This window comes from Nicotiana sylvestris, chromosome 6, assembly GCF_000393655.2.
Source record: "Nicotiana sylvestris chromosome 6, ASM39365v2, whole genome shotgun sequence".
Taxonomy (NCBI): Eukaryota; Viridiplantae; Streptophyta; class Magnoliopsida; order Solanales; family Solanaceae; genus Nicotiana; species Nicotiana sylvestris.
In genome coordinates this window covers 42,802,174-42,826,402 of record NC_091062.1, presented here as the reverse complement: position 1 = coordinate 42,826,402, position 24,229 = coordinate 42,802,174, and the positions used below count along the sequence as shown (strand labels likewise).

The window sequence follows — 24,229 nt, the reverse complement described above, 5'->3', positions numbered from 1 at the left end:
ATTCCTTTTTCTGGAAGCATTATTCTTATGGGGAGCATAAAATGGAACTGCAGCTCACAGCTGGAGTGTTGCCTTAGTGGTTCTTTGATTTTTTCGAGAAGAAAATATAACAAGTAAATTATAACTTCATGATCTCTCTATCCTTCCAGGGTAGGGGTAAAGCTGCATAGATGTTACCCTCCTCAAACCCACTGGTGGGAAATTGCTGGGTTTGTTATAACTTCATGAGGTGAGTAAATCCTCATTAATTTTAGCTGCTTAGGAACTTTTGAGAGTGTAAGGTTGGGACAATTGAAGGAAGTTAAGTGGGAGGGGGATGTAACAAGAACATTGAAACTATAGTACCACACATATGTTCCACAAGTAAATATTTTGTTGTTTTTAAAAATCAAAATCATCCTGATTAGGCTTTGGCGAAGTAAGCAAAGCCGTATAAAGCCTGAGTCTGTCCTCCGTTAACGAAGAACATCGAGATAATGGTCTTCTTGGTCTAATAAACGATAACGAGGTGAGTGTCAACCTGTGTTTATATCTCCTCCAAGCCAATTGAATAGCAACTGCTGCCCAAGTTCTCCATCCTGGAGAATAGTATCTGGCACTTCTCTTGACTTTTTCGTCCACAAATGTGTACCGGAAATGTTGTGTTACATACTTGACATCGTCAGCTTCAAGGCCAAAGGCTTCAGTGGTTTCAAGAGTCACTAATGACGATGAGGACGGCGGCAGTCGCTCCACGAAGGGTCGTCGGAGGCACCACGAAAGAAGTTCGTCGCCGCTGAAGTTTCCGGGACCTAACATGCAGCAACTTTTTACACCGTCTCGAAGTACTTGACTACTTTGGAGATGGCCTCTCACTATGAATAACATTCTCTGAACTGGATCGCCCTCTCTAGTTATCTATAAAAAAAGCAGATAAATCTTAGACGGGGGATTATGGAGATATTATATAGAGTAATGCACAAGAGGTAGTGGGTATGAGACAGATTTCAACTCCTAGTCCCGTTCTTTATAGTGTATTGCTTAATACAAATGTTTAAATTTTACACTATGACATTTGGACTTACTGTTTCTCCTTTTGTAAAAATCAGGGACTTCACGCGATCACATATGTTCTCCAGGACCAAATTATCCATGTGTTGAAATAGAGGAACCTGAAATATGTGCAGAAAAGTTAGTAAATGTGGACGAGTTAGGGCCATATGTCCATTGACTCATACGGTCCTTTTGAACTAAAAATACACCACTCACCCATCAAATTCTTGCAAGTGCAATGTCAGCAGTACTATACGTCTATAAAATTTTCAAGTTTTCTGTGTTTATATGATGCAAAACTTTTATTTCTAACCTCGGTTGCAGGTCATCTTTTTAAGTTACTTACTCGTGATGAGTGTAAACTTATTTAAAGCAGGTTTTTACTAGTGTAAATATGGCTTGTACTATGAAACTTAAACTAAATACCTAAAATCCAATGCTTATATATAGTATCTAACCTAAGGCTTTGCCCCGATGAATACGTCATTACTGCTCTAATTTGATAGAATTTTCCTATAGAAGAATCAAAGCATTGAGAAGTTTACCTGTCTGACCAAGTCCAAACAAAGATGGTATTTGATGTCCCTTCTAAGACCCTCAGGAAGGTTTTGTATCATCTCGCATTCATCAACTCCACGCGTTGCTGCATATTTTTGTCGTTCATAATTTCTCATCCTCTGCTTGTAATTCTGTGGCAATCTTCTTCTCCTCATCCACCACTCTACATTTCTCATCTTTAGTTGCATTGCCTGTTTCTTTGATGTCGTTGCATGCAAGAAAACCTGCACATATTTCATGTACCAACATATATATACCATAAACAATATATACACAAGACCCTTATAGCATTTTCCTGTGTGTTTAGTAGAGTTAATATTACCTTGATGTTACCAATCAACATGGTGACCAGAATTAGCCCACTAGTAAGAACGATGATTATGAATACTAATTCTAGCCAATCTGTTGTGCTCTCCAGGTTGCCAAAAGTACTGTAAAATGTCCATATAGGCACAATATACTGGATTAACTTCAACTATATTATACCGTGACAGTAAAGTTAGAAAAATACTTTTTGTTACATTATAGTAACTGAACTATGTGTATTATAAGGAAATATTAATACCGAAAAGTCAAATTTTCAGGACAGAAAATACAAATGATAGAAAATTAAAGAATCCACCATGTAAAAGTTTATTGACTACCATATTTTATAAAACAAAAAATTGAAAAAGCATTTATTGGAACAAGAGATGAAAAAAACGTTAACATTAGTTATATATAATAAGTATTATTTTCTATGAAGCGGCTGGAAAAGTAGAAATTAATTGTATACCTGAGAGTCATGAGACCCCAGAAAATGGGAAAGAGTATTTTCTCAAGACGATTTTCATTAGTAACAAGTTGAACAGTCCATTTATAAGCTCCATAATCAAAACTTTCTTCAGAGGATAGGCACGTCGTTCTAGCAAGTTTGGTCTCACCCCATATGATTCGACTTTTGTGCTTCACCAGACTATTTGTTCCATAATATATTGACTCTTCGCACGCCAACATTCTGACGCCACAACCCTTTGTAACTCCGCACTGTTCTTTCAAACATTTCGCAGCCCTTTGGATTCCTAGCAAGTACCAACATGCTCCCACAGCCTGCCCATGTTATATACTATAGTTATGTTCCTAGCTATATGAGATAGATAATACCAAGATTATGGTATAAAAGAGGTACTATGTACTTACGTGAGAGGCGACAAAATAGGCGATCAAGTTGAGAGCAATTCCCCACCAAACAGTGCCAAATATGTAGCCGGAGAAGCCCTGCATCCGCCGCAATAGGCAAACGGAGTGATAGATTTTGGGCAGATACTGAAACAGAAACATTATTAACAACACTGTCATCACTGTTGTTATTGATCCCTTCTCCAGTAGATCTGGAATCGCTACCCACATCACTATCTGCAACAAATATTTGATGTATTAGGAATTCGTCCTCATTTTTGTTTGACCAAAAATATAGATCTTGGTTCAACCAATTAGATTTTAATAAAGAAGCCAATAATAATATCCTCAAGATTATGTTATTGGTTTTATGACAATAACATGTATATTTGACTGAATGGTAATGAATGTGAGCAATAATAAACAATGGTCCAAAAAGATTGAAGATAGCAATAACACTACTTATGAGAAAGAGGAGTTCTCTCTTCTACTCCCGGGTATTGAACCGGGGTGCTTTGGTACTAGACTGGGCGGGCGAGCCATAATCACAGGGGGAGAAAGGCGCAGATCTTTTCATCCTCCGCCAACAAGCAGAGCCGACACCGAGCTACTTCGTACCTTTTTCATTCAAACGTAAATAGTATAATAAATGGCAATGTATGGCATTTAAGTAATTAAATAAAAACGTGTGAGTCACCCGAAAAGAGGTGAGATCTGTGGATATATTTTCTAACAATGATGAATGATTGATGAGCATTTGAACACTCAGGTTGTTCTTGGATACGGTGGAAAGAATAGGCAAGAATCTTAGTAAAAAGATTGTTTTTGTATGCTTGTAATAAGATCATTTTCTCTATAAAGTCAAAGTGTTTTTTTACAAATGAATATCTCATGTCTCCTATCATCGTGTCTCTTTCTATTTATAGAGAACATGTTACTAGAAACCCTAATAGTACCGGTGTAGAGGATATTTACTAGAATATTCTCTTTTGTGTCTTATATTAAAACTAGTCATTATAACTCTATCTAAGATGCTCGACCTCGACTTTGAACTATGATGACTTCACGACCTTGATCTTTACTGACTCTTCGACCGCATCCTTCATTACTTCGAGGCTACTTCGACCTAGGGCAGATCTTTGTGGAGACCTTACTGCTAGCACGTAGCAGCCAATGATGGCTATATATCATGGTGTTGATGTAACTCGCCTATATTAAAGATATTTTTTGGCCCATACAATTTTCTTACCTTATTTGGATTTATTTTTTTATTTGAAGGAAAAGTAGAATATTAACCATAATTTTTTTGTTTTTCCTAAAAGGAATATATAGATCTCTTCGATATTTAACAGATTCCTCTATTGGAGAAAAAGGTTTGGCCTCTATATTTTTAGAATCTTGCTCACACAGCAACAATAACATCCACAATGTAGTCCTTAAGAGAGTTTTGTTTAGGGGAGTATTTTTTATATTTTTATATTAGTTTCTCATATGTAGGTCAATTGACCAAACCATTTTAAAGTTTATGCCTATTAATTAGTATATATTTTTTTTGTCATCCAATTTATCGTTCAAGGTTTGTATTGATAATTTCCGCTTGACGCCTTATTATTTCAATCCCAACATGATTGATCGGTAGTTAACTAATTACTAGTGCCTCCTAAAGTTAACAATCATATAAGCTACTATATATGTTGCTAAAAATATGGAGATTGAGGCACTTCTCCATTTATAAAGTCATGTTTGAAACTACGATTCGTTGATTTTTTCGATCAACCAAAATTGTGCGGCTTCACTGAGAAATCTTCTCACACATATGACTATCACAACACTTTGAGTCTAAGCATTTTGATCATTCTTGACCATCAAAACAATAGGAAATTATTTTTCAAGACAACATAGGTTAAAAATAGTGTTTTTTCAAAATCTACGTAGGTCCTACTCATCATAGAAATGTTATAAATAATAAGTGGATATTGGTAGGTTTAGCGGAGAAACATGATAATGGGCAATGACGTTTTTTTTTTTCTGTACTTTCTTCATCTTTCTTTAAGTTAAGGGAGTGAATAGCGAGGGTTTGAGGTCAGATCAATTGATAAGCTCCTCCCTTTCCATGGTTGGGGTGATACATATAGCACCCCTTTCCATTTCCTCAATTTAATAAAGAAATTTATAGAAGAAACCAAAAGGAGCAAATAGGGCTTTTTCTGCGTCCCTTCTCATAAACTATGCAGTTAATTCATACTAGTAATGCTTAATTATTTATGCAAGTGACACAAAATCACCTAAAACATCTCTTAGATTTGCTCAAATCAAGAAATTAAATTGTTCATCAAGCTTTCCTTTTCTCTTAAGTTTGACCCTTGTTCCATCTTCAATGACATTCTTTTTTTTTTTTTTGGATTCATTTTTAATTAGAAAAACTTTTGACTTTGCCATAGGTATTTAATACTGATAGTGTAAATGTTTTTACAATAGTAATGTAGTTTTACTAGAGAGAGCAGATTAATTATCAATTTTTATAATATTAGATTAACTTTTAACTACCTAAAGTGGCATGATTGTGTAAGTATTTTTACACCGACTATGCATACAACTTAAACTCTTTAGTGATATATTTTTGTCGAAGCTGACATGGTATGTAGACCACAAAATATTAAGGGTACTTTGGGTATGATACATTTTTAGTTTATGAGTCAATTTTTTATTTTTTCTTAAGCTCGATACATAATAAGACGGATCGTAAAGTGGGCTACTCGTCATTCTTCTTCTTCTATGATAATATAAACTGGTACGTGAGTGAAATCTTGAACCCTTGATCTAAATGCCATCTCTGTATACGGTCAAAATCGGGCTTGCCCTTTTTGTTCAACTGACCGAGGTTGGAGCATGATAGGTCGAGGTTTGGCTCCGATTTATATCAAACTATGGCGCGAGGTTAAGTTATCAAGACCCTGAGACCGACTAAGCTCGAGGTCGACCAAGATCAAGACCAAATAAGACGGAGTTTGAGGGGAGCCAGCTAGGTCAAATAACAGAAGGCCGAGATATCCGTGATTGGGCAAGGATCGTGGCGAAAATCTCGGCATGTATCAAATCAGGACCGATTATTTAGCCTATCATGGGATTTGCTTCTATAATTAGAATTATACCATAAATAGGATTCTTCTACTATATAAAGAGGGTCCTAATCATTTTGTAGGGGATTCATTCTTGCATATCAACGCAATATAATACTCTTTTTCTCTTATACTCTCTTGTTCATCAGTTTATTTCATAAATCTATCGGTTCGAGGGCGACCTAGCTCGAGGGCTGAATTACATTTCAGTACTGGTTTGCTTTACTTTGTTGTTAATTTCTACTATTAATCATCATATTTATCAACCGGTGCTAGGTGAAATTACGTACGTATCCTTAAAACCACTTATAAGTATAATTGTTATCCGATTTGAAGGGTAAACAATCTCAAAATGCATAAATATATGTAATTCTTCTTGTAAGTGATTACTAATACTTATTTGTCGTACAAATTTGTTTGAGTTCCTCTTTCTGTTGTGAGTAGAAAGAAAAGACACTTGGTTACCTCACATGTTCTTACTGCAACTGCATAAGGTTATCTCTGCATGCATAACAAACAACTGCCATGACATGCACGCCTTTTGTCTTCTTTTACCACAATTTTCATACTAAAATACAAAACATGCATCACCATATTTATCATACCACAAAATAGAAAACAAAGTTGCATATCATAAATTAATCATCCTGAACTCACCTGCGGCAAAGGAAGGATGACAAATAGATCAAAAAAGAAACCCTTCTTAGCCTTCAAATATCGTAAAGCCACAGAACGTCGAGGACTCTTATCATTAGGACGTAATTTGTTCATCCTGAACTGCAGCCACATGTTACATAAATGAAACGCATCAGTCATGCACCGGAGAGCCGTGACCGAGACGGCGAACCACCCGTCGATGAAGAGGCAAATACAATTCTCACTAATAGAAAGAGCATAGAAAAATAATGGATCCACAAAAAGTCCAGTGGCACATACTAATAAGAATATTCTGTTCCATTCTTGAACCCAAGCTGCTCTCGGGTCTATAATTTTTCCGGAGAAAAAGTCTGCCAGTCCTGTTCGACCACGACCACTACAAACTCCGTAAATGTTGTTGTAGTCATTAGAGTTATTTTCTTCTTTTCCCTCCTCTTCTATTTCTTCATCGATGTCTTGTTCCTCTTCCTCGTCATCATCATTACTGTCACTGTAATTATGTGACAGTGCAAGTTCAATATGACTAGCCATTAATTTTTTTTTCTAGATTTTTTATGCTTCTTTCTTGTTATGGGTTTGGGACTATGGAGGGTGAATGGAGTGGGGTTGTGTTTTTGGGAAGAGAGAAGAGAATATATGCACTGATTTTTTTTTTTTTTTAATGTTAGACAAGTGATAATTCGAAACAATGACAAGAAGAGGACATAAATTATTGTAGATATGGGGAGAGCTTAAAGCTGACAAAAATAGTAGGAACTTCCTAGACTACCCTTCTGTAATTTGTCTACACACTATCATAAATTTCAAAAGTAAAAGGATTCCAAGAATTTATTACTATTAAATGTGATGAACGAACTTGGTTTTGAAATTTTATTATAATAATAATAATTATTATTATTATTTTACAAAATTCGAAGACTAATTCAGAGATACTGTTTTTATTCTAGCAAAAACCAAAAGACACTTTTTAATAGTAACACTTTTTACCAACTAAGACTGTTCAATTTCTGATCGGGGACCAAATAAACTTCATCTTTTGTAGGCTAATGTATGTAACGTTTCGGGAAAAAGGCAAACTTTGTGCAACTTTTGCTTGTCATTTAAAACATCAATATGTTCCTATAACTTTTACTCCTACTTGTTATCCAATTATCTTCCAATAACTTCAATTTTGCCTTCTAAAATTCGACAACTAATTGTAACCCGAGAGATGCAAAGATGTGAATTAATGTTCAAGCTTGTACATAGTCCTCTGGTTTGCCTACGCTCCAATTGAAAAGAAAAAAAACCCCAAATCTATATACATGTGATCGCACATTTTGCACTTTTATACACTGATAGAGGTAAATCAATGATTTGAGCTTTATGAGTTCGAGTTCAAATTTCTACAGCAAATCATTTGATTTAGTCGGTTGCAAATCAATAATATCTACATATTTAATATATTTTTTAATATTATTTATATAGAATTTGAATCAAAGTTACTTGGTTTAGATGAGCCCATACCTTCACCCTATCTCCACCTGTGATTATAGATTAAAAAAGTATGGTAAGCTACTTGTTATACCCTATCAAATTACATTCATAGTATTAAAAAAAATGTTGATATTGTTATTATACATAATTTAAATCCAAAAGGAAAAAAGAGGAAAAATTAAAGTTGAAAAGGGTAGTTTAGGAATAAAGAGAAGAGAGGAGGGAGGGAAAAGAGGGACAAAGAGGAGTTGAGTAGGGCAGGAAGATTGTGGGGGAGGGGGGGGGGGGCTTCAGAGGTTGGCAAAGGAGAAGTCATATTCACGAATACGTTTGAGAAACACAGGTTCTTCGCAGTTTCCGCCCTTTTGTTTGTATGTTAATCAATCAATTATACAAAAGAAACTATACTATTCCTGGACTACTGTTATATTACCATCGTAAATTGGGACGTGGTGAGGAGGGTGAAAATCGTTTTCCTTAATAAAAATTCGAGTTTTGAAAATAAAATTTAATATAGGAAGCGTTTCTCCTTTAATTAGGCATATGCAATCGAATCTTAATTATTCAGACAAATGAATACTGGATACCAGATAATTGTTATAAAATTAAAAAGAGGATACTGTTTTATCAGGAATCACTTCCAAATGACACACAACCTACGAGCTTTTGGGAGAGAGATACAGAGCCGTTATGAATTTGAACACATCATCTAAATTTTCATTAATATTCCTTCAATCATCATTATCCATATTTCCTATCCATCTCTATCTCTATCTCTGTTTTTCTCTCTCTATATATATATAAAGTTGGGGATAGAAAAAGTGATGTGGCACTCTCTAATGCTTGGATTCCTATTTATCTACTCTCTCATTGTTTTTGGCATTTTTCTCTTAGTTTCCCTTAAAAATATTATTACAGAAAATAAAGATACCCTATTCATCTCTTCCTTAAATGTGTTTCATTAATTTCTTTCCTTATTTAATATTAATATCCAATTTGCTTTCACTATCCTTCTTTTTTTAAAATTCCTCATTATTACTATTGTTTAAGAGTAATTACTCCTTTATTTGCAAAAATTCCTCATTATTACTATTGTTCCGTTTCACATGTTTAAGAGTAACTACTCCTTTATTTTCCTTATTTGTGCTACCATGATCCTTTCCCATTAATTCTCATAGCTTTATCAACTGTATTTAAATTTAATTACAGCAGCCTATAAAATTAGTGGCTCTCACACATCCCTCCTACTTCTTTACTGGCTTTATTTTTTGAGTTTATACCTATGGGATAGTGAAGTTAAGATAGATCATATGATCAATTTCATGCCTCTGATTTTTCATTTTGTTTTCTTTCTATGCATACACAAATACAAATCTTTTTCTTTCTTTCTACGAGAAAAAAAAAACAGAACATGATAATGGAAGAAAATTGCAAGAAAGAGAGGTCACCGTGCTACATGGAGCTCTTGGACTTTATCTGCTTGAAGGTGGTAGTAGCTGCTATTTCATTTAATACAAAGAAAGAAATTGAAGAGAAAATAGAGAACCATACCAATTAGTGAGGCATCACGAAAGGTGAAATAATTATTTTTTATCGATAAATTTCTTTTTTAATCCCTAGCAACTGGATATTTTACTTAATGAATATGCAGTTTGTTAGTAAATTGATGTCCTTTTAATTAATATGTGTTTAAGTTTTGTTTTATTTGCTTTAACTCCAGTAGCGATTTTATATGGAAAAATTGTATAATTAGTAAAAATAAGTCTTTTGAGATGATGAAATACTATTAAGATGTTTAACGTGAATTTTGAAAAGAATATTTTCTGAGATCTCTAATATACTATACTTGTCTACTTTCATTAAATTCAATTTCAAATTTAGATTCTACGCGTCAACAATTAAAAAATATTTATACAATCAGATTATTTAAAAAGTAATTGTAAGTGATTTTGTTTAATAGCATTAGTTGAAGACCTAAAATAAATAATAAGTAACATATTATAATAAGTTAAACTACACTTATAATGTAAAAAGTTCGTTCCATGCATATAACTTAAATTCAATTTCTTAGTAATAAGTGATCATTTATCATTCCATCAATTATATAATGCGGTAATTTAGCCCAGATATTTTTTGTTTGTTCGCTTAGTTGTTTATCCTGATTTTCTTACCATAATTGATTTTCCTATTTCATTAAGGAAATAACAACATATTTACTATAATTGAGTTTTTCTTTTCCTAGAAGAAAAATATTAATTCTTCCATATTTGGCTAGTCCCTTTTCTTGTAGGAAAATGTTTGGAGTTCTATAAATTGAGGATACGTCATTCTCATTCAGTAGCATCCACAATGTAGCCATATGGAGTTTGAGAGTCTTGTTTAGGGGGAAAACTTTACGGGACAAGTGTTAGTGTGTTACTTGTATTTGCTTCTTCGTGAGGTTGTTTTCTCGATATTTTGTACTCTCTTTTATATAGTGGATTGCTCATCTCCATCTGTGAACGTATGTCAATTGACCGAACCACATTAAATATTTGTGTCTCTTTTGGTATTTTTCTTTTATTGTCTGCTTTATCGCCGTTTGAATATTGTTTTACTAGCTTCCGCGTGAAACATGATTTTTTCGGTCTTAACATGTTCCACGTCAGAACCTTCAAGAATTAGCTATTTTCTTTTATTTTTCACGTGACATAAAGTTTGAGATGAGTTGCAGTAGGTCCTGTTTGCAATCTTGGTCCATCCTGGCCAGAAGCAAATAGAAATATATATATATATATATATATATATATATATTTCTATTCATGTTTTAGATATGAGGAGAACTTCTAAATCTATTTGTTCTTTAATTCCTCAGATTTTACCTTCTATATAGTACGTGTAATAAATACTGTTATGCTTCCCAAAGCTGTGTAGCACCTAATGCAGTCCAACTGTTATAACTCTTGAGAGATTATTGGTGGACAAATATATTTCTGGAGTGCATTTTCTATTAAGAGCACAACAGCTTAAGCCCATCTTGATCTATACAAATACCGATCGACCTAACTTAATTCACAGATCTTGCTGGTAATTTGTGCCTCTATACGTAATCTAGCTATTCTTTTTTCTTTTTTGCTTTAGACATCCGTTATATGAAATTCAACTAGCCCACTAATTCGGATTCCTCCCCGATAATTAGCTTTATTACTATAGGATAAAATGCTCCTAACCAAGAAGTTCTTTATTTCCAGAGAGGTATGCTTGGTCAAAGAAGCATCTGCAGAATGCTAAGTGTGTAGTGGTGTCTGAGCTATTGAGGAGCACATGATGTTATTTTGTATCAGTCAGCTTCTATATGGTATTCCTTGGGTTGATTTTGTCTAATGTGTAGTTTAATTTGTAGGCAACAGCCAAGATGAAGGAAGCTGGCATTTCTGACATATTAAACAGAATTTGTATCCTTTGTTGAATTTTTTCCGTTCCAGGATTTTTCCGTGCTGAAACAAAGATTCTGTATATTAAACATATATGAATATGGTCCCTCCTACTATTTATTACTGAAAGAAAGGTATCAGGAGTTGCCAGGGGCGTATTTAGGACGAACGTGCTCAATAGCTAAACCGGTGCTTGTGGTCCGAATTATGTATGCATCCACAAAAAGAATTTTGAAATATATACACATAATAAGATCACGCTCATAATGGACATACTAAATTCTGGATTCACATCTAGCTCTAGCTTGGTCTTATCCTACGCCAAATTGCCAATGCAATGCCCTCCCATATCCGCAAGCAATAGGGAAGAAATAGTCTATCGGACACAGGCTCCTCTGGTTATTAAAATGTTGTAAAATGGGCGGATTGGACCGATATTGGGCGGGTCAAAACGGGCCGACTCAATAATTGGGCATTGCCCAAAAGTTACTTGGGCTAAGATAGATTGGGTCAAGATGGGCTAAAATTTAGGTCATAACCCAACCTGTCCAACTCTTATCAATCTTTACTTAATACATGTGTTATTTCTTATGAATTGTATAATTACTAAATAAGACTTTTTTTCTTTTGTTGTGGTCATATATAACATATCAAACAAAAAATAAATTATTTCTAAGATATTTTGACAAAGTTACCCATGATCAACTTGGGTTAAAAATCAGCCCAACTTTAAATGGATTGGGTTAAGATGGACTAAGTTCAATAAAGGGGCGGGTCAATAAACAGCCCAAACTTGGACGGGTTGGGCGGGTCATTTGGGCTTGGGCCAAATTTGACAACCCTAAAATGTTGTTTCTTCAGCTCCTGTAGCTAGGAGTGTACAAAGGAAACCAACAAACCGCACCAACCCGATAATCCGAGTCAAATCGAGAAAAAAAATCCGACTATGATTTGGTTTGGTGTTGGAAAAAAAAACCTGACCATAATTGGTTTGGTTTAGTTTTAACCAAAGAAAGTCAAACCGAAACCAAACCAACCCGTCATTACATATATAGAAATTTTAGATATATTTAATATATAAATATATTTATTGTGATGCAATTTATAAATATTTGTTAAAAAATTTCATAATTTTATCTTTTAAGGTATTATTTCAAAGTTGGACTTAGAACTTTTGAAAGCTCCAATAAGTTTTATAGCCATTAATATTAGTAAATTAAATAATGTTAACAAAAGCCCAAACCAATATCAAATCAATATTATGCTAAAAAAAGACATTCAATTCAATGCTACGAACGGGAATGTATTGAATATATCTATTTTTGTTTGGCAATAATTTTGGATAAAAATGCATAGCCTATTTTTTTTTTCTTTAGCATTTAGTTATGTAATTAATACTCCCTTATTAGTCTACTTATTTTAAGGGGCATTTGGATCTATACCCGCTTTTTGGGTCACGTTTTAACTTGTGCTTGCTTTGCAAATACAATTGCAAACGTACCCACTTTTTTGCGTAACTTCAGCATACGAGGCTGAAGTAGCAAAGGCAGTCACGCAAAACTTCAGCATTCTAGTAGACGGGCCTGAAGTAGCAAGTGTGCTGAACTAAGTGTGCTAAAGTTTTTGTTTGTAATTGTTGAACTTAAGCATAGTAGCTGAAGTTTTATTCTCTATTTGCTGAAGTTTTTGTTTGTAATTGCTGAACTTAAGCATAGTAGCAGAAGTTTTGTTCTCTATTTGCTGAAGTTTTTTTTCGTAATTGCACTAAATAAGCTGAAGTTTTTTTTTGTCCTGGATTCATTAGTTTTGTCATTAAGCTTTTTCAAAAACTTTAGCAGAAGATGCTAAAGTTATTTAGTTCATTTATAAAAACTTCAGCACTAAATAAGCTGAAGTTTTTTTGTCGTGGATAAGCTTTTTCAAAAACTTAAGCAGAAGATGATGAAGTTATTTAGTTCATTTGTAAAAACTTCAGCACTAAATAAGCTAAAGTTTTTTGTCCTGGATTCATCAATTTTGTCATAAAGCTTTTTCAAAAACTTCAGCAGAAGATGCTGAAGTTATTTAGTTCATTTGTAAAAACTTCAGCACTATATAAGCTGAAGTTTTTGAAAAAGTTTTCTAACATACTAGATAAATAATCACCTTATTCTTTCATTGTCACTACCCGGATTTTCCACCCTGGGGAGTCGTGATGGAGCCTACTAGTGAAAGCTAGGCAAGCCAACCGTTTGAATTATTCATCTTTTTCCCATTTTAGTCCTTTAACAATTAATAACCAATATTAGATAAACATCGGAAATTTAAACAAGCGAAAGAAACAAATACAACTATTTAAGTATTTCCGATATAATTTCTTAAATAAAGACTACCCAGAACTGGTGTCACAACTTCACAGATAGTCTAGGAGTACTACAAACAAGGTCCGAAAAATAAATTCAGCATTGTTTCTGAAATACATAAATGAAACAGGGTGAAAGGATAAAGGGAGACGACAGGGCCTGCGGACGCCTGCAGGACTACCTTGGAACTCCGAGCGGACTGAAGGCAGCAACCCAAGCTATGGCATGTATGCTCTAGTACCGGGATCTGCATACAGTGCAGAGTGTAGTATTAGCACAACCGACCCCATGTGCTGGTAAGTGCCTAGCCTAACCTCGGCGAAGTAGTGACGAGGCTAGGACCAGACTAACAAATAACATGTGCAGTTAAATCATGTACAACGGAAAATAAAAGCAGGAATGTATAGTTAAGGATGGGAGGGAGAAACATGCTGCGGAGAAACATCAAATGATAACAGAAAGACAGCAGGTAAATATAAGGAACTCCGTAACTCAATTATCAACAAGAATCAGAAATCAAACAAGTGCACGACATCACCCTTCGTGCTTTTACTCTCATCCTCGCCATAAGAATCAATATAATCTGCACGACATCACCCTTCGTACTTTTACTCTCGTCCTACCATAAAATAAGTATAATCGGCACGGAATTGTATATCGTGCGGCACAACATTACCTTTCGTGCTTTTATACTCTTCCTCACAAAATCATATACGACATCATCCTTCGTGCTTTAACAATCTCTCACCAAAACAATGCACGGCATCACCCTTCGTGCTTTAACGCTCTTCCTCACCCAAACAACAATCACAAGTAATAAGAGAAAGGAAATAAATAAAATCACAATAAAATCCCGGCAAGGGAACAATAGTAAAACAATTAAATCCCGGCAAGGGAACAATATTAAAAACATCAACATCCCGGCAAGGGAGATATCATTAAAAGCAACAATATCCCGGCAAGGGAGACAATATAACAATCCTCTTCTCTTTTTCACCTTTACTTCACAACTCACTACATAACTTGAGCTAATATTCTATAAGGTTCTGTTACCAATTTTACTTCCACGATTCGTTTTACAACTTGAGCCAACACTCTTCAATATTCAATTACCAATATTACTTCCACAAGCTTTGCTCAACAATAGAAATCATCACATAAGGCATGAACAATACAAACGGAGTTATAATAATCATAATATAAGACTCACGGGCATGCTTCACACCAACGTATAGATACTGGTCACCATGCCTATACGTTGTACTCAACAAATAACACATAGCAAATAGGACACAACTCCTAATCCCTCAAGCTAAGGTTAGACTAAACACTTACCTTGATGCCACGAACACAATTCAAGTCTCAACTATCGCTTTCCCCCTTGATTCCACCACCAATTCGCTCGTATCTAGCCACAAGTTACTTAACTATATCAATAAATGCTATATGAATCAATTCCAATGCATGAAAATAGGTTTTCTAAAATTTTTCCCAAAAAGTCAAAAATTGCCCCCGGGCCCACATGGTCAAAACCCGAGGTTCGAACCAAAACTCGATTATCCATTCCCCCACGAACCCAAATATATAATTTGTTTTGAAATCGGACCTCGAATCGAGGTTCAAATCCCCAAAATTTGAAAAATCTAGGTTCTACCCAAAACACCCAATTTTCCCCGTAAAAACCCTTGATTTTGAGTTCAAATCATGTGAAAAGATGTTAAAGATTAATGAAAACGAGTTACAAATGACTTAAAATCGATTTGGAAGAGTACTTGTCTTTGAAAAATCGCCCAAATTTGAAAAATGAAAGACTTTCGGCTAAGTTATGAATTTGTAGGTTGCAGATGTCGCAATTTCGACCAGTGTTCGCAATTGCGAACTTTTCAGAAGACTGATATCATCGCATTTGCAATTAAATGTTCGCAATTGCGAACTCGCTTTTGCGATGGGATTGTCGCATTTGCGACACTGAAGGATTCCATGCCACTTCGCAAATGTGATGGGCCCTTCGTATTTGCGATATCGCTTTTGCGATGACTACGTCGCATTTGCGACCCCAAGGCAGACCAGGTATTTTTCACATTTGTGATAAACGTTCGCATTTGCGAGCCAGGCTTCGCATTTGCGAAGCCTGCAGACCTGCAACATACCAGCTAAAAAGCTACAACTTCCTAAGTCCAAATTTCACTCCGAGGCCTATCCAAAACTCACTCGAGCCCCCGGGGCTCCAAACCAAACATGCACACTAACCCAAACACATCATACAGACTTGTTCGTGCAATCAAATCACCAAAATAACATCAACAACTATGAATTTAGCATCAAAATCAAAGAAATTCTCAAGAACTTTCAAAGTTTCAAATTTTACAAGTAAGGTTCCGAATCTCGTCATATAACCTCCGTTTCTTGCCAAATTTTACAAGCTCAACTTAAATCACATATAAGACCTGTACCGGGCTCCGGAACCAAAATACGGGTCCGATACCATTAAATTCCAAACACATTTCATTTCCAAAAACTTATATATATTCCAAAAAATAATTTTCTTTAAAAATTCATTTCTTGGGCTTAGAACCTCGGAATTCGATTCCGGGCATACGCCCAAGTCCCATATTTTCCAACGGACCCTCCGGGACCATCAAATCATAGGTCCGGGTCCGTTTACCCAAAATATTGATCGAAGTCAACTTAAATTCAATTTTAAAGGCCAAATTAACATTTTCATCACATTTCCACATAAAAGCGTTTCGGATATATGCCCGGACCGCACATGCAAATCGAGGTGAGGAAAAAGGAGGCTTCTAAGGCCTTGGAACATAGAATTTACTCGTAAATCAAGTGATGACCTGTTGGGTCATCACATTCATAGTGTATTACTACTATAAAATAATCAGATTGCCAACAGTATCTAAATCATAAATTTTGGAAACAATAAACGTGAAAAGAACAGATTTACGTGGAAATATTCACAAATTATTGTCTACTAACTTACGTAATTATTTATAATTTATTTTTAAATAATCTGATAAACATACTTATGGCAATCATCCAATGAACTGGAGTTTCATAGCAGCACCAACAGAAGAAGAAGAAGAAGAAGAAGAAGAAGAAGAAGAAGAAGAAGAAGAAGAAGAAAGAAGAAGAAGGAGAAGAAGAAGAAGAAGAAGAAGAAAGGAGTAGGAGGCTGAAGTTGTTTAAAGAGTGGGTACAATTTAAAACTTTTTTAAAAAATGGGTATAGGTTAAATGGGGGCGACCAAATACGGCGCCCCGTGCAATTTTTACTTATTTTAACATGATTTAGTACTTTTAGATTATGTTTATTCTTATTATGACTTTTTAAATTAGCAATATTTATATTATATAATTTTATTGTTTTTATTGTTGAATATTTTAGGATAATGCCATGAGACATCTCATATTTTATATTTTCTTGAAAAATACTTTATATAGTTGCATTTTACTAGGATTAAAGAAATATTTAAGCACAAATTATATGTTTTGTTCTACGAAGATTTTACCGAAAAAAAATCCAAAAATCCAAGAAAACATGAGAAAAGCCGAAGTAGAAAAACCCCAGTTTTATTGGTTTAGTTTGATTAAATTTAATAACCCCTACCTGTGGCATCAACTATTTAGGGTGGGACGACAGTTTCAGGGTGATAAGACTTTGCATACCAAGACAGAAAGAAGATTTGACAACATTTATAGGATGCTTTCCCTTTAAAAAAAACATGAATGTCCAAAAAGCAAACCTTGATAAAAAAAAAAGAAAAATAAAACCACGAATGCCAATCCACATATTTGATACTCCCCTCCCTAAGAACCCCCCCCCCCCCCCAAAACCCCCTAAATACGTAGAGATTATAACCATAGGTACTTCCAGCGTAATTGATTAATTTTTCTGGTCGAAGCAGTTTTAGAAGTTCCCAGAAGAACATCATGAAATCACCACCAAAAAAATAAAAATGTTGTTGGTATCGAATATCAATGCTGATTACCAGACATCAACACTAGGAAGTAGGAACTTCAAAAAAAGACCCTATAACTCCAAATGACTAACAAGCTTGATGTATCACTTAGCGATCCAGTGCCAAAGAAGAACGCTACAATCTCAGATTCATGAACAAACAATTGCCAAGATACACCAAGAGAGTGACTCACTGCTGCACTTGATCTGGAACAGAACACCTCCAGATACCAGCCAAGGCACTGCCAAATATTGAGTGACAAACACTAGAAACCGCACATGGTACTGCAGTAAGCGGATTACCAAAGTGCTGAGTGGCTAGAACTACTCCAAGAACCGAGTTCTGCAACAAACAAAGTACAATTTAATGACTATACAGCACCTTACTAAAAGGCATGATTTACATCAAGGGCTTATCTAATTATTTAAGTGTCATATTTCCCCTGATTGTTTTTCAGGTGCCATTATGTAATACGATTACAAATATTTTCTTCAGTCATATACTAAGGACTGGAAATGGCAATTTTTTTTGGGGATAAATGGGGGGAGAGAGAGAGAGAGCTCTTCCCAGAGTCTATTTCTGAAATCATTTGCTTACCTGCATGCCGACTTCAATAGATATTGTCCTTGAGGATGATACATCAACCCCGAGCATCCTTGAGAGCACATAGCCAAAGAAGAAACCAGATGCATGAAGAAGAGCAGCAGCTAAGACAACCTGTTGACCTGACATGAGGATTGCAGAAGAACTCTGCGCAATTGCATTTCCACAAAGAACTGCAACAGTTGCTACAGCAATAGGGGGCATCAATGGAGACACAACTTTGACAAGGCTTTTGAAATACTGATTCAGAAATGCACCAGCTAAGACAGGAAGAAGCACCACCTGTATTTTGGCAGGGTTTATAATTCATTATGATAAATTACAATACTACGATACTTATAAGCCAATAACCAGATTAGGAAATGGACCTGTAAAGTGGACATGAAAAGTCCAGCTGCATCCACTGCAACAAATTGCCCTGCAAGTTTCTCTGTTAGGAAAGGGGTCATCACCTGCACGTATAGCCAGAAAGGTCAATTAACTTGAGCTCTCACACCATCAGAAAGGATTAGAGTATCTTCAAGGATATTAAGAGAATGAGACACATGCAACAATAAGAGGAAGTGTGGGAGCTTTTTCCCACGAACAGCCCACCAGTCTTTTAGACAAAAGTTCTCTGGTTGCTTATTAATTGGTGAGATGATAAAATGCTTTGTTTATTACGTTTAGATATAAAGATCGCCATCTGTGTCTTTTCGGAGCAGTCGCAAACACGGATTTGCTTACCAATAATTTTGCTGTTAAAGTTAAACACGGATCAACAATCAAATAAAACTATGTATGAAGAAAACAATTTAAGAACCTAAATCTTTTCTTATATTCTTGACCATCCAAACACACTTTCCTGTTCTGGACTTGACACTTCCATATGACCATTGAATACTCAATGTTACACTCTCTAACTCTGCACCTTGATTGTAGTCTAGAAGCAAAATATTTGGACTGTTTGCACAACAACTCTGGTGGTATAATTTAACCGTTTAGAAAAGAAATGATTGTAATTAGTGCTGAAGCCTTCACTTAAATCTGCATATTCTCCCCACCTGAATTTAAAAAATGTCCTGTCTATATCTGATGTCTATCCTGACAGTTCATCTTTGTCTTTGATGAAGGCAACAGTCGACTGCTCTGCAATCTTATTAAGCTTGTATCGCTCTTAGGAAAAAAAGGACCAACTCCTCCAAATGCCTTCATGCTTTTGGGAATCAAGAGAGTTCAAATTCAAAGTAACTTGAAAAAGAAGCTCCCCAGATTTGATTTAGTTGCTTGTTGATTATTCTGTCAATAATGCATTTCTTTGTCGGCCAAAAGCTTTCTTCACAAGACTTTAGAGCTTACCTTACGTTACACATTTTAGAACTATCTCATATTGTTTTAGGTCACTTATGCTTGGGATGCATTAAACACACAACATAAGCGTATGTACAGATATAAACGTCTTATATGCATATTATATTCATCAACCAAACAAAACTACTAACCACGGCAGATAGGGTGCTTGCAGCAGTCATCAATACTGAAAGCGCCACATTTCCACTGCAGTTAATTGACACCTAGTAGGTATTTATAATGGAAACAACAGCAAAACAATAGTAATATGAATAACAATGATACAAGAGAACTTTCCAAAAGTACCTACCGTGCAATGTAAGTGACAATGTTACTTGCCGTCCCTGCAGAAAAATGCATGAGATGCTTAGTAAATGTCTATAAGTAGAGGGTTTGAAAAGGAGTCTAACTAAGCATACCTCCAGGACAGCAGCCAACCAAAATCAAGCCTGCTGCATAATGGGATGGCAAATTTAACAGCTTACTAACAAAATAACCTGATAAAGGCATCACCTACACCAGAAAACAGCCTGTTAACGTGTCCATCCCAAAGAAATTACGCAGGAAATAGATTTTCTTACTCCCTCTGTTTCAATTTAGATGACACAATTTGTTTATCGAGAGTCAATTTGACTAAACTTTAAGCTAAATTGGATTAGTTCAACTCCGCATTTTAAATTAAAATTTATATATCCAAAAACTATACGAAAAGTACTATAAAATGCAGCTTTTCTCATGTCAATATGATTAAAAAAAATACATTTTTAAAAGTTGGCCAAACTTCATACAGTTTGACTCTCGATAAGCGAAATGTGTCATCTAATTTGAAATGGAGGGAGTAGTAGTTTGTGGGATAAACTGCAAATCTAGCGCAGGTCATCACAAGAAATGGACAACGAATGACAAGGTAAACAGAAATGCGGAACAAGTTCACTTTATATAGAAAGCGTTTTCCGAGAGACATCACAGGAAGTGCAACTTCTTGAACAAAAGAGAGGATGGACAAATAGAACAAACTATTAGTTTAACAAGGAAAAAAGAAGTCAAGGGAAGCATATATTTGAGTTGCAATCTAAGAGCTAACATTCAAGAGGAAGAAAATGCATTATCGGAAGCTGACAAATCTGGATAAAATCGACAATTGGCAGCTTAAGAACACAAAACCAAAATAATATCAGTTTTCACCCTAAAGGGAAGGAATCCCCATATAAATCTTAACCCTAACTAAGTCTTCTGTCTTTAAATGGTGAAATGCACTTGGTAGCAAAGTGCTACAATTCATTTCGAATTTGCATATGGTTTTTGGAAATGTATTTACAAGTTGTCAGCATACTTCATCCATATCATTTTAGCATCTTGTTCATGGAGCAACAAGGAGTTGGATGGTACCAAACTTAAGAACTCAGAGAACAAACAAACGATTAATTTCTAAGTTAGAGAAAAAAAAGTTGCCCCTAGGGCTTTGGTTCGATGCCAAAGGTAGTATAAAGAAAAATGTGCGGTAGGCGGACATCATTGGACCACAAGTAACCGTAGCATGGGGGTCTATGAGTTCAAATCCACCACGCATCCAAGCTAAAAACAACGGATTTATTGGTTATCAATCAAATTACAGAGTAAATGTTGCTCCTTCTTCAGCCACAAATGTAGACTAAAATGGACAAAGCTTCATACATCAAAACAATATTTGGGTATAAATGTTACCTCTATTACTTTGGCTGGATTATTTCTAGCTGCATGCTTACAACACCGGTCAGGGGCGAAGGCACAAGCCGACCTACTGCTTCGGCCGAACCCTAGCTTTTGCTCAAGTGATGTATTTGGTGTTTTGAATTCATGAAATATGTATAGATATTAAATCTAGAACAAAATTATTAACACTTGAAATCGTGGTCCCAAAAATCCAGAACCTAAAATCCTGGCTCCACCTCTGACACCGGTGATAATTTGGACCTTTGATTGATCAATTTACTTACTCATTAACATTTCACAAGTACGCTAAAAGGAGTAATAAATATTCAAAGGACAAAAAGTTAATAAAATACCGAGTACTGAAGGACGAAACCGCAGAATAACTGTTTAGGCATAGCTAAAGCAGAACGAAGGTCATCAAAAGTAAGAGTCATTCCCATGCCAAGCATTGTAAGTGTAATACCCATCACGGTCCATTGGGGTTTGACCCAATTATAGGAGTTGGGTTTGAACAGCCCAATTAAGCAACCCAAAGCTACCCATAAAGGAAACAAGACAGAAATGGCCTCCCCAACAGTTTGGATCCAATCCCCGAAGCTTTTCTTGCTGTTATTATCATCTGCAGTAATGGCATTTGACGAATTTGCACACAGAAGGGGCACACTTATTGTCCTGGATGTTTGTGAAATGGGTTTGGGTTTTTGATTCAAAACAAGAATTGGTGAATGGGAGTTTGAGAAGTGAAGTGATTTAGGGGATGGTGAAAAGGGCAAAGGGAGATTTCTAGAGGTGAGATATTGATTGTTGTGTATAAATCTTGTGTGATTGAAGTAACAGGTTTTTGCAGTATTTGGTGTTGATAGAAACGCCTGCATTTTTCCCCCTAGTTCAGTGGCTGTTCACCACTCCGACAACGAAGCAACTTTTCTGCTAGTCACCCATCGTCCATCATTATATAAACTATTCACGAAACTCTTTGGGGTCGTTTGGTAGGAGGGATTAAGTGGGGTAACAGGTGGGATAAAATATATACTTTGTTTGGTTGGAGGTATAAATTAATTCCAGGATAAATTTATATCTCCAATCAAACAATGTATAAATTTAATCCCACCTATTATCGTATCTATCCCATCTTATGTCATTAAATGTGGTATTATTTTATGCCATATCTCAAGTGGTATAAAATAATCCCGACACTATTTTGTCCTGGGATTTAGGAAATGTCTTTTGTTTTCTTATCCTTTCAAAATAAATTTCACACTAAAATATAAGTATTTAATTATTTTCTAATATCTACAACAACAACAATAACAAAAAAAAAATCAAGTTTGATCCCATAAATGGTATCCGAGGAGAGTAGTGTGTACGCATACCTTACTCCTACCTAGGGATGTTCATGGTTCGGTTTGGGTCGATTTTTTCCTAAAAAGAAACCAAACCAAGTAAGTCAATTTTTTAAATATTGAGATTAAATTTTCACGAGAGATAGGAATATGAGAATGAGAAGTTGTAATTGACTTGGAACTTAAAGTTGCGAAAGAATCTCAGGAAGAAGGGGGATAACTCTTGTTGGAGATTACCAGAAGTATAGGAATAGGGTAAGTCTTGTTCAACTGTCTTCGAAAAAATAGGAGGCGAAGCAGAAGAAAACTCACTTAACTTTAATTTCGAAGAGTATGTGAGTAAGTTATCATGTAAAACATGCATTGAAGGGGAAGACTTCTTATTAGAGTTTGCATTCAAGTTATCAGATGAATTATGTGTAATATTACTTTGAGAGGAGAAAAGTGTGGGAGAATAATCAAGATTAGGTGATTTGAAATCAGTGTCTCTTAAGATAAAAGGAGTCAGGGAGATACTAGGAAACATTGAGAGATACGAAAATATGTTTTCGATAAATTTAACATGCCTAGAAATTAAAAATTTATTAGTAGTAGGATCCAAGCACTTGAAACCTTTGTGCTTGGTGGAAGTTCCCAGAAACAAGCATGGAATTGAACGGGGTTCGAATTTATTTTTATGACCAAGAGAAGCAAATGGAAAACATAAGCAACCAAATACTTTAACAAGGTTATAATCTGGGGAACACCCAAAAATTATTTCCTAACGTGTGTCACACCTCCTTTTTCGCCCGCGCCGCCTCAAAGGGGCGCAGTAGGGAGTTTTTTCCAATTAAAGGACAATCGAAACGAGATTTATTTATTATTTCAGAGTCGCCACTTGGGAGATTTATGGTGTCCCAAGTCACCGGTTGAATCCCGAATCGAGGAAAATATTGACTTTGTTTAACAGTCTACGCACCAGAAATTCGGATAAGGAATTTTGTTAACCCGGGAGAAGGTATTAGGCATTCCCGAGTTCCGTGGTTCTAGCACGGTCGCTCAACTGTCATATTCGGCTTGATTATCTGATATAATACATGTTGAACATATGTGCGAATTTTATCTTTTAACCGTTTTTATCATTATTATTATTTTTATCGAGAATTGCAATATCGTGAAAATATATCTCGAACCACGTCACATCAATGTACCCGTGGTTATCGACATATTTCGACTCTGTTGAGATTTGGATTTGGGTCACATAAATGTGCACCCGAGTTTAAGAAAATAAATTGTTAAAGGCGCGCCTAAAGCGACTAGCGTATCATTATTTTGGGTGAGACCGTGAAATTTGCTAAATGACCTATCCCGAAGTCTATACAATTATTAACCATTTATTGAGGGCCCCACAACTTGTGCGTTTTATTGGGTGAGACTCATCTCATTTATTTTAAAAGGATAATCCTAAAGTGCCTACATTTTTTCTATTAAATTTGTCTCTAAAAAATGAAAGAGAAAATGTCCTAATTTATTTACATGCTTACGAGTTGTTATAATC

The 24,229-nt window shown here is 35.4% G+C and overlaps 2 protein-coding genes and 1 long non-coding RNA gene across 4 annotated transcripts; 1 reads left to right on the top strand and 2 right to left on the bottom strand.

Moving 5' to 3' along the window:
• Positions 1 to 319: 319 nt before the first annotated feature.
• On the bottom strand, positions 320 to 7,189 carry LOC104217253 (cyclic nucleotide-gated ion channel 4-like). 2 transcript variants are annotated; one of them, XM_009767446.2, is made up of 8 exons: positions 6,804 to 7,188; positions 6,525 to 6,644; positions 2,770 to 2,985; positions 2,366 to 2,679; positions 1,913 to 2,021; positions 1,578 to 1,814; positions 1,065 to 1,151; positions 320 to 897 (listed from the first exon to the last, which is right to left on the bottom strand). In XM_009767446.2, exons 1-8 carry the CDS (start codon positions 7,053 to 7,055, stop codon positions 382 to 384), a joined length of 1,851 nt encoding a protein of 616 aa, XP_009765748.1. In that variant the 5' UTR covers positions 7,056 to 7,188; the 3' UTR covers positions 320 to 381. The 2 variants fall into 2 exon arrangements, with proteins under 2 accessions (XP_009765748.1, XP_009765747.1); XM_009767445.2 differs by having other exon boundaries at positions 6,525 to 7,189.
• A 1,844-nt stretch (positions 7,190 to 9,033) lies between these two features.
• On the top strand, positions 9,034 to 11,506 carry LOC104217254 (uncharacterized). The gene is made up of 2 exons (XR_708727.2): positions 9,034 to 9,574; positions 11,383 to 11,506. It is a non-coding gene; the product is annotated as an uncharacterized lncRNA (long non-coding RNA).
• Positions 11,507 to 17,618: 6,112 nt separating this feature from the next.
• Positions 17,619 to 22,337, bottom strand: LOC104217255 (probable sodium/metabolite cotransporter BASS1, chloroplastic). Its single transcript, XM_009767447.2, has 7 exons — positions 21,703 to 22,337; positions 20,077 to 20,170; positions 19,968 to 20,001; positions 19,810 to 19,864; positions 18,697 to 18,780; positions 18,323 to 18,610; positions 17,619 to 18,067 (listed from the first exon to the last, which is right to left on the bottom strand). The coding sequence occupies exons 1-7, from the start codon at positions 22,222 to 22,224 to the stop codon at positions 17,915 to 17,917; spliced, it is 1,230 nt and encodes a 409-aa protein (XP_009765749.1). The 5' UTR covers positions 22,225 to 22,337; the 3' UTR covers positions 17,619 to 17,914.
• Between the last annotated feature and the right edge of the window lie 1,892 nt (positions 22,338 to 24,229).

Excerpts from the sequence above, each read along its gene's own strand:
- LOC104217253 (XM_009767445.2), bottom strand. The coding sequence starts at position 7,055 with ATGGCTAGTCATATTGAACTTGCACTGTCACATAATTACAGTGACAGT. Across the intron at positions 2,022-2,365 it reads TGGGGTCTCATGACTCTCAG|TACTTTTGGCAACCTGGAGA; the intron begins GTATACAATTAA and ends GACATTTTACAG. Across the intron at positions 898-1,064 it reads TTTTTACAAAAGGAGAAACA|ATAACTAGAGAGGGCGATCC; the intron begins GTAAGTCCAAAT and ends CTTTTTTTATAG.
- LOC104217255 (XM_009767447.2), bottom strand. The coding sequence starts at position 22,224 with ATGCAGGCGTTTCTATCAACACCAAATACTGCAAAAACCTGTTACTTC. Across the intron at positions 20,171-21,702 it reads GTTTCGTCCTTCAGTACTCG|GTGATGCCTTTATCAGGTTA; the intron begins GTATTTTATTAA and ends TTTCTGGTGTAG. Across the intron at positions 18,611-18,696 it reads TTTTCATGTCCACTTTACAG|GTGGTGCTTCTTCCTGTCTT; the intron begins GTCCATTTCCTA and ends GCCAAAATACAG.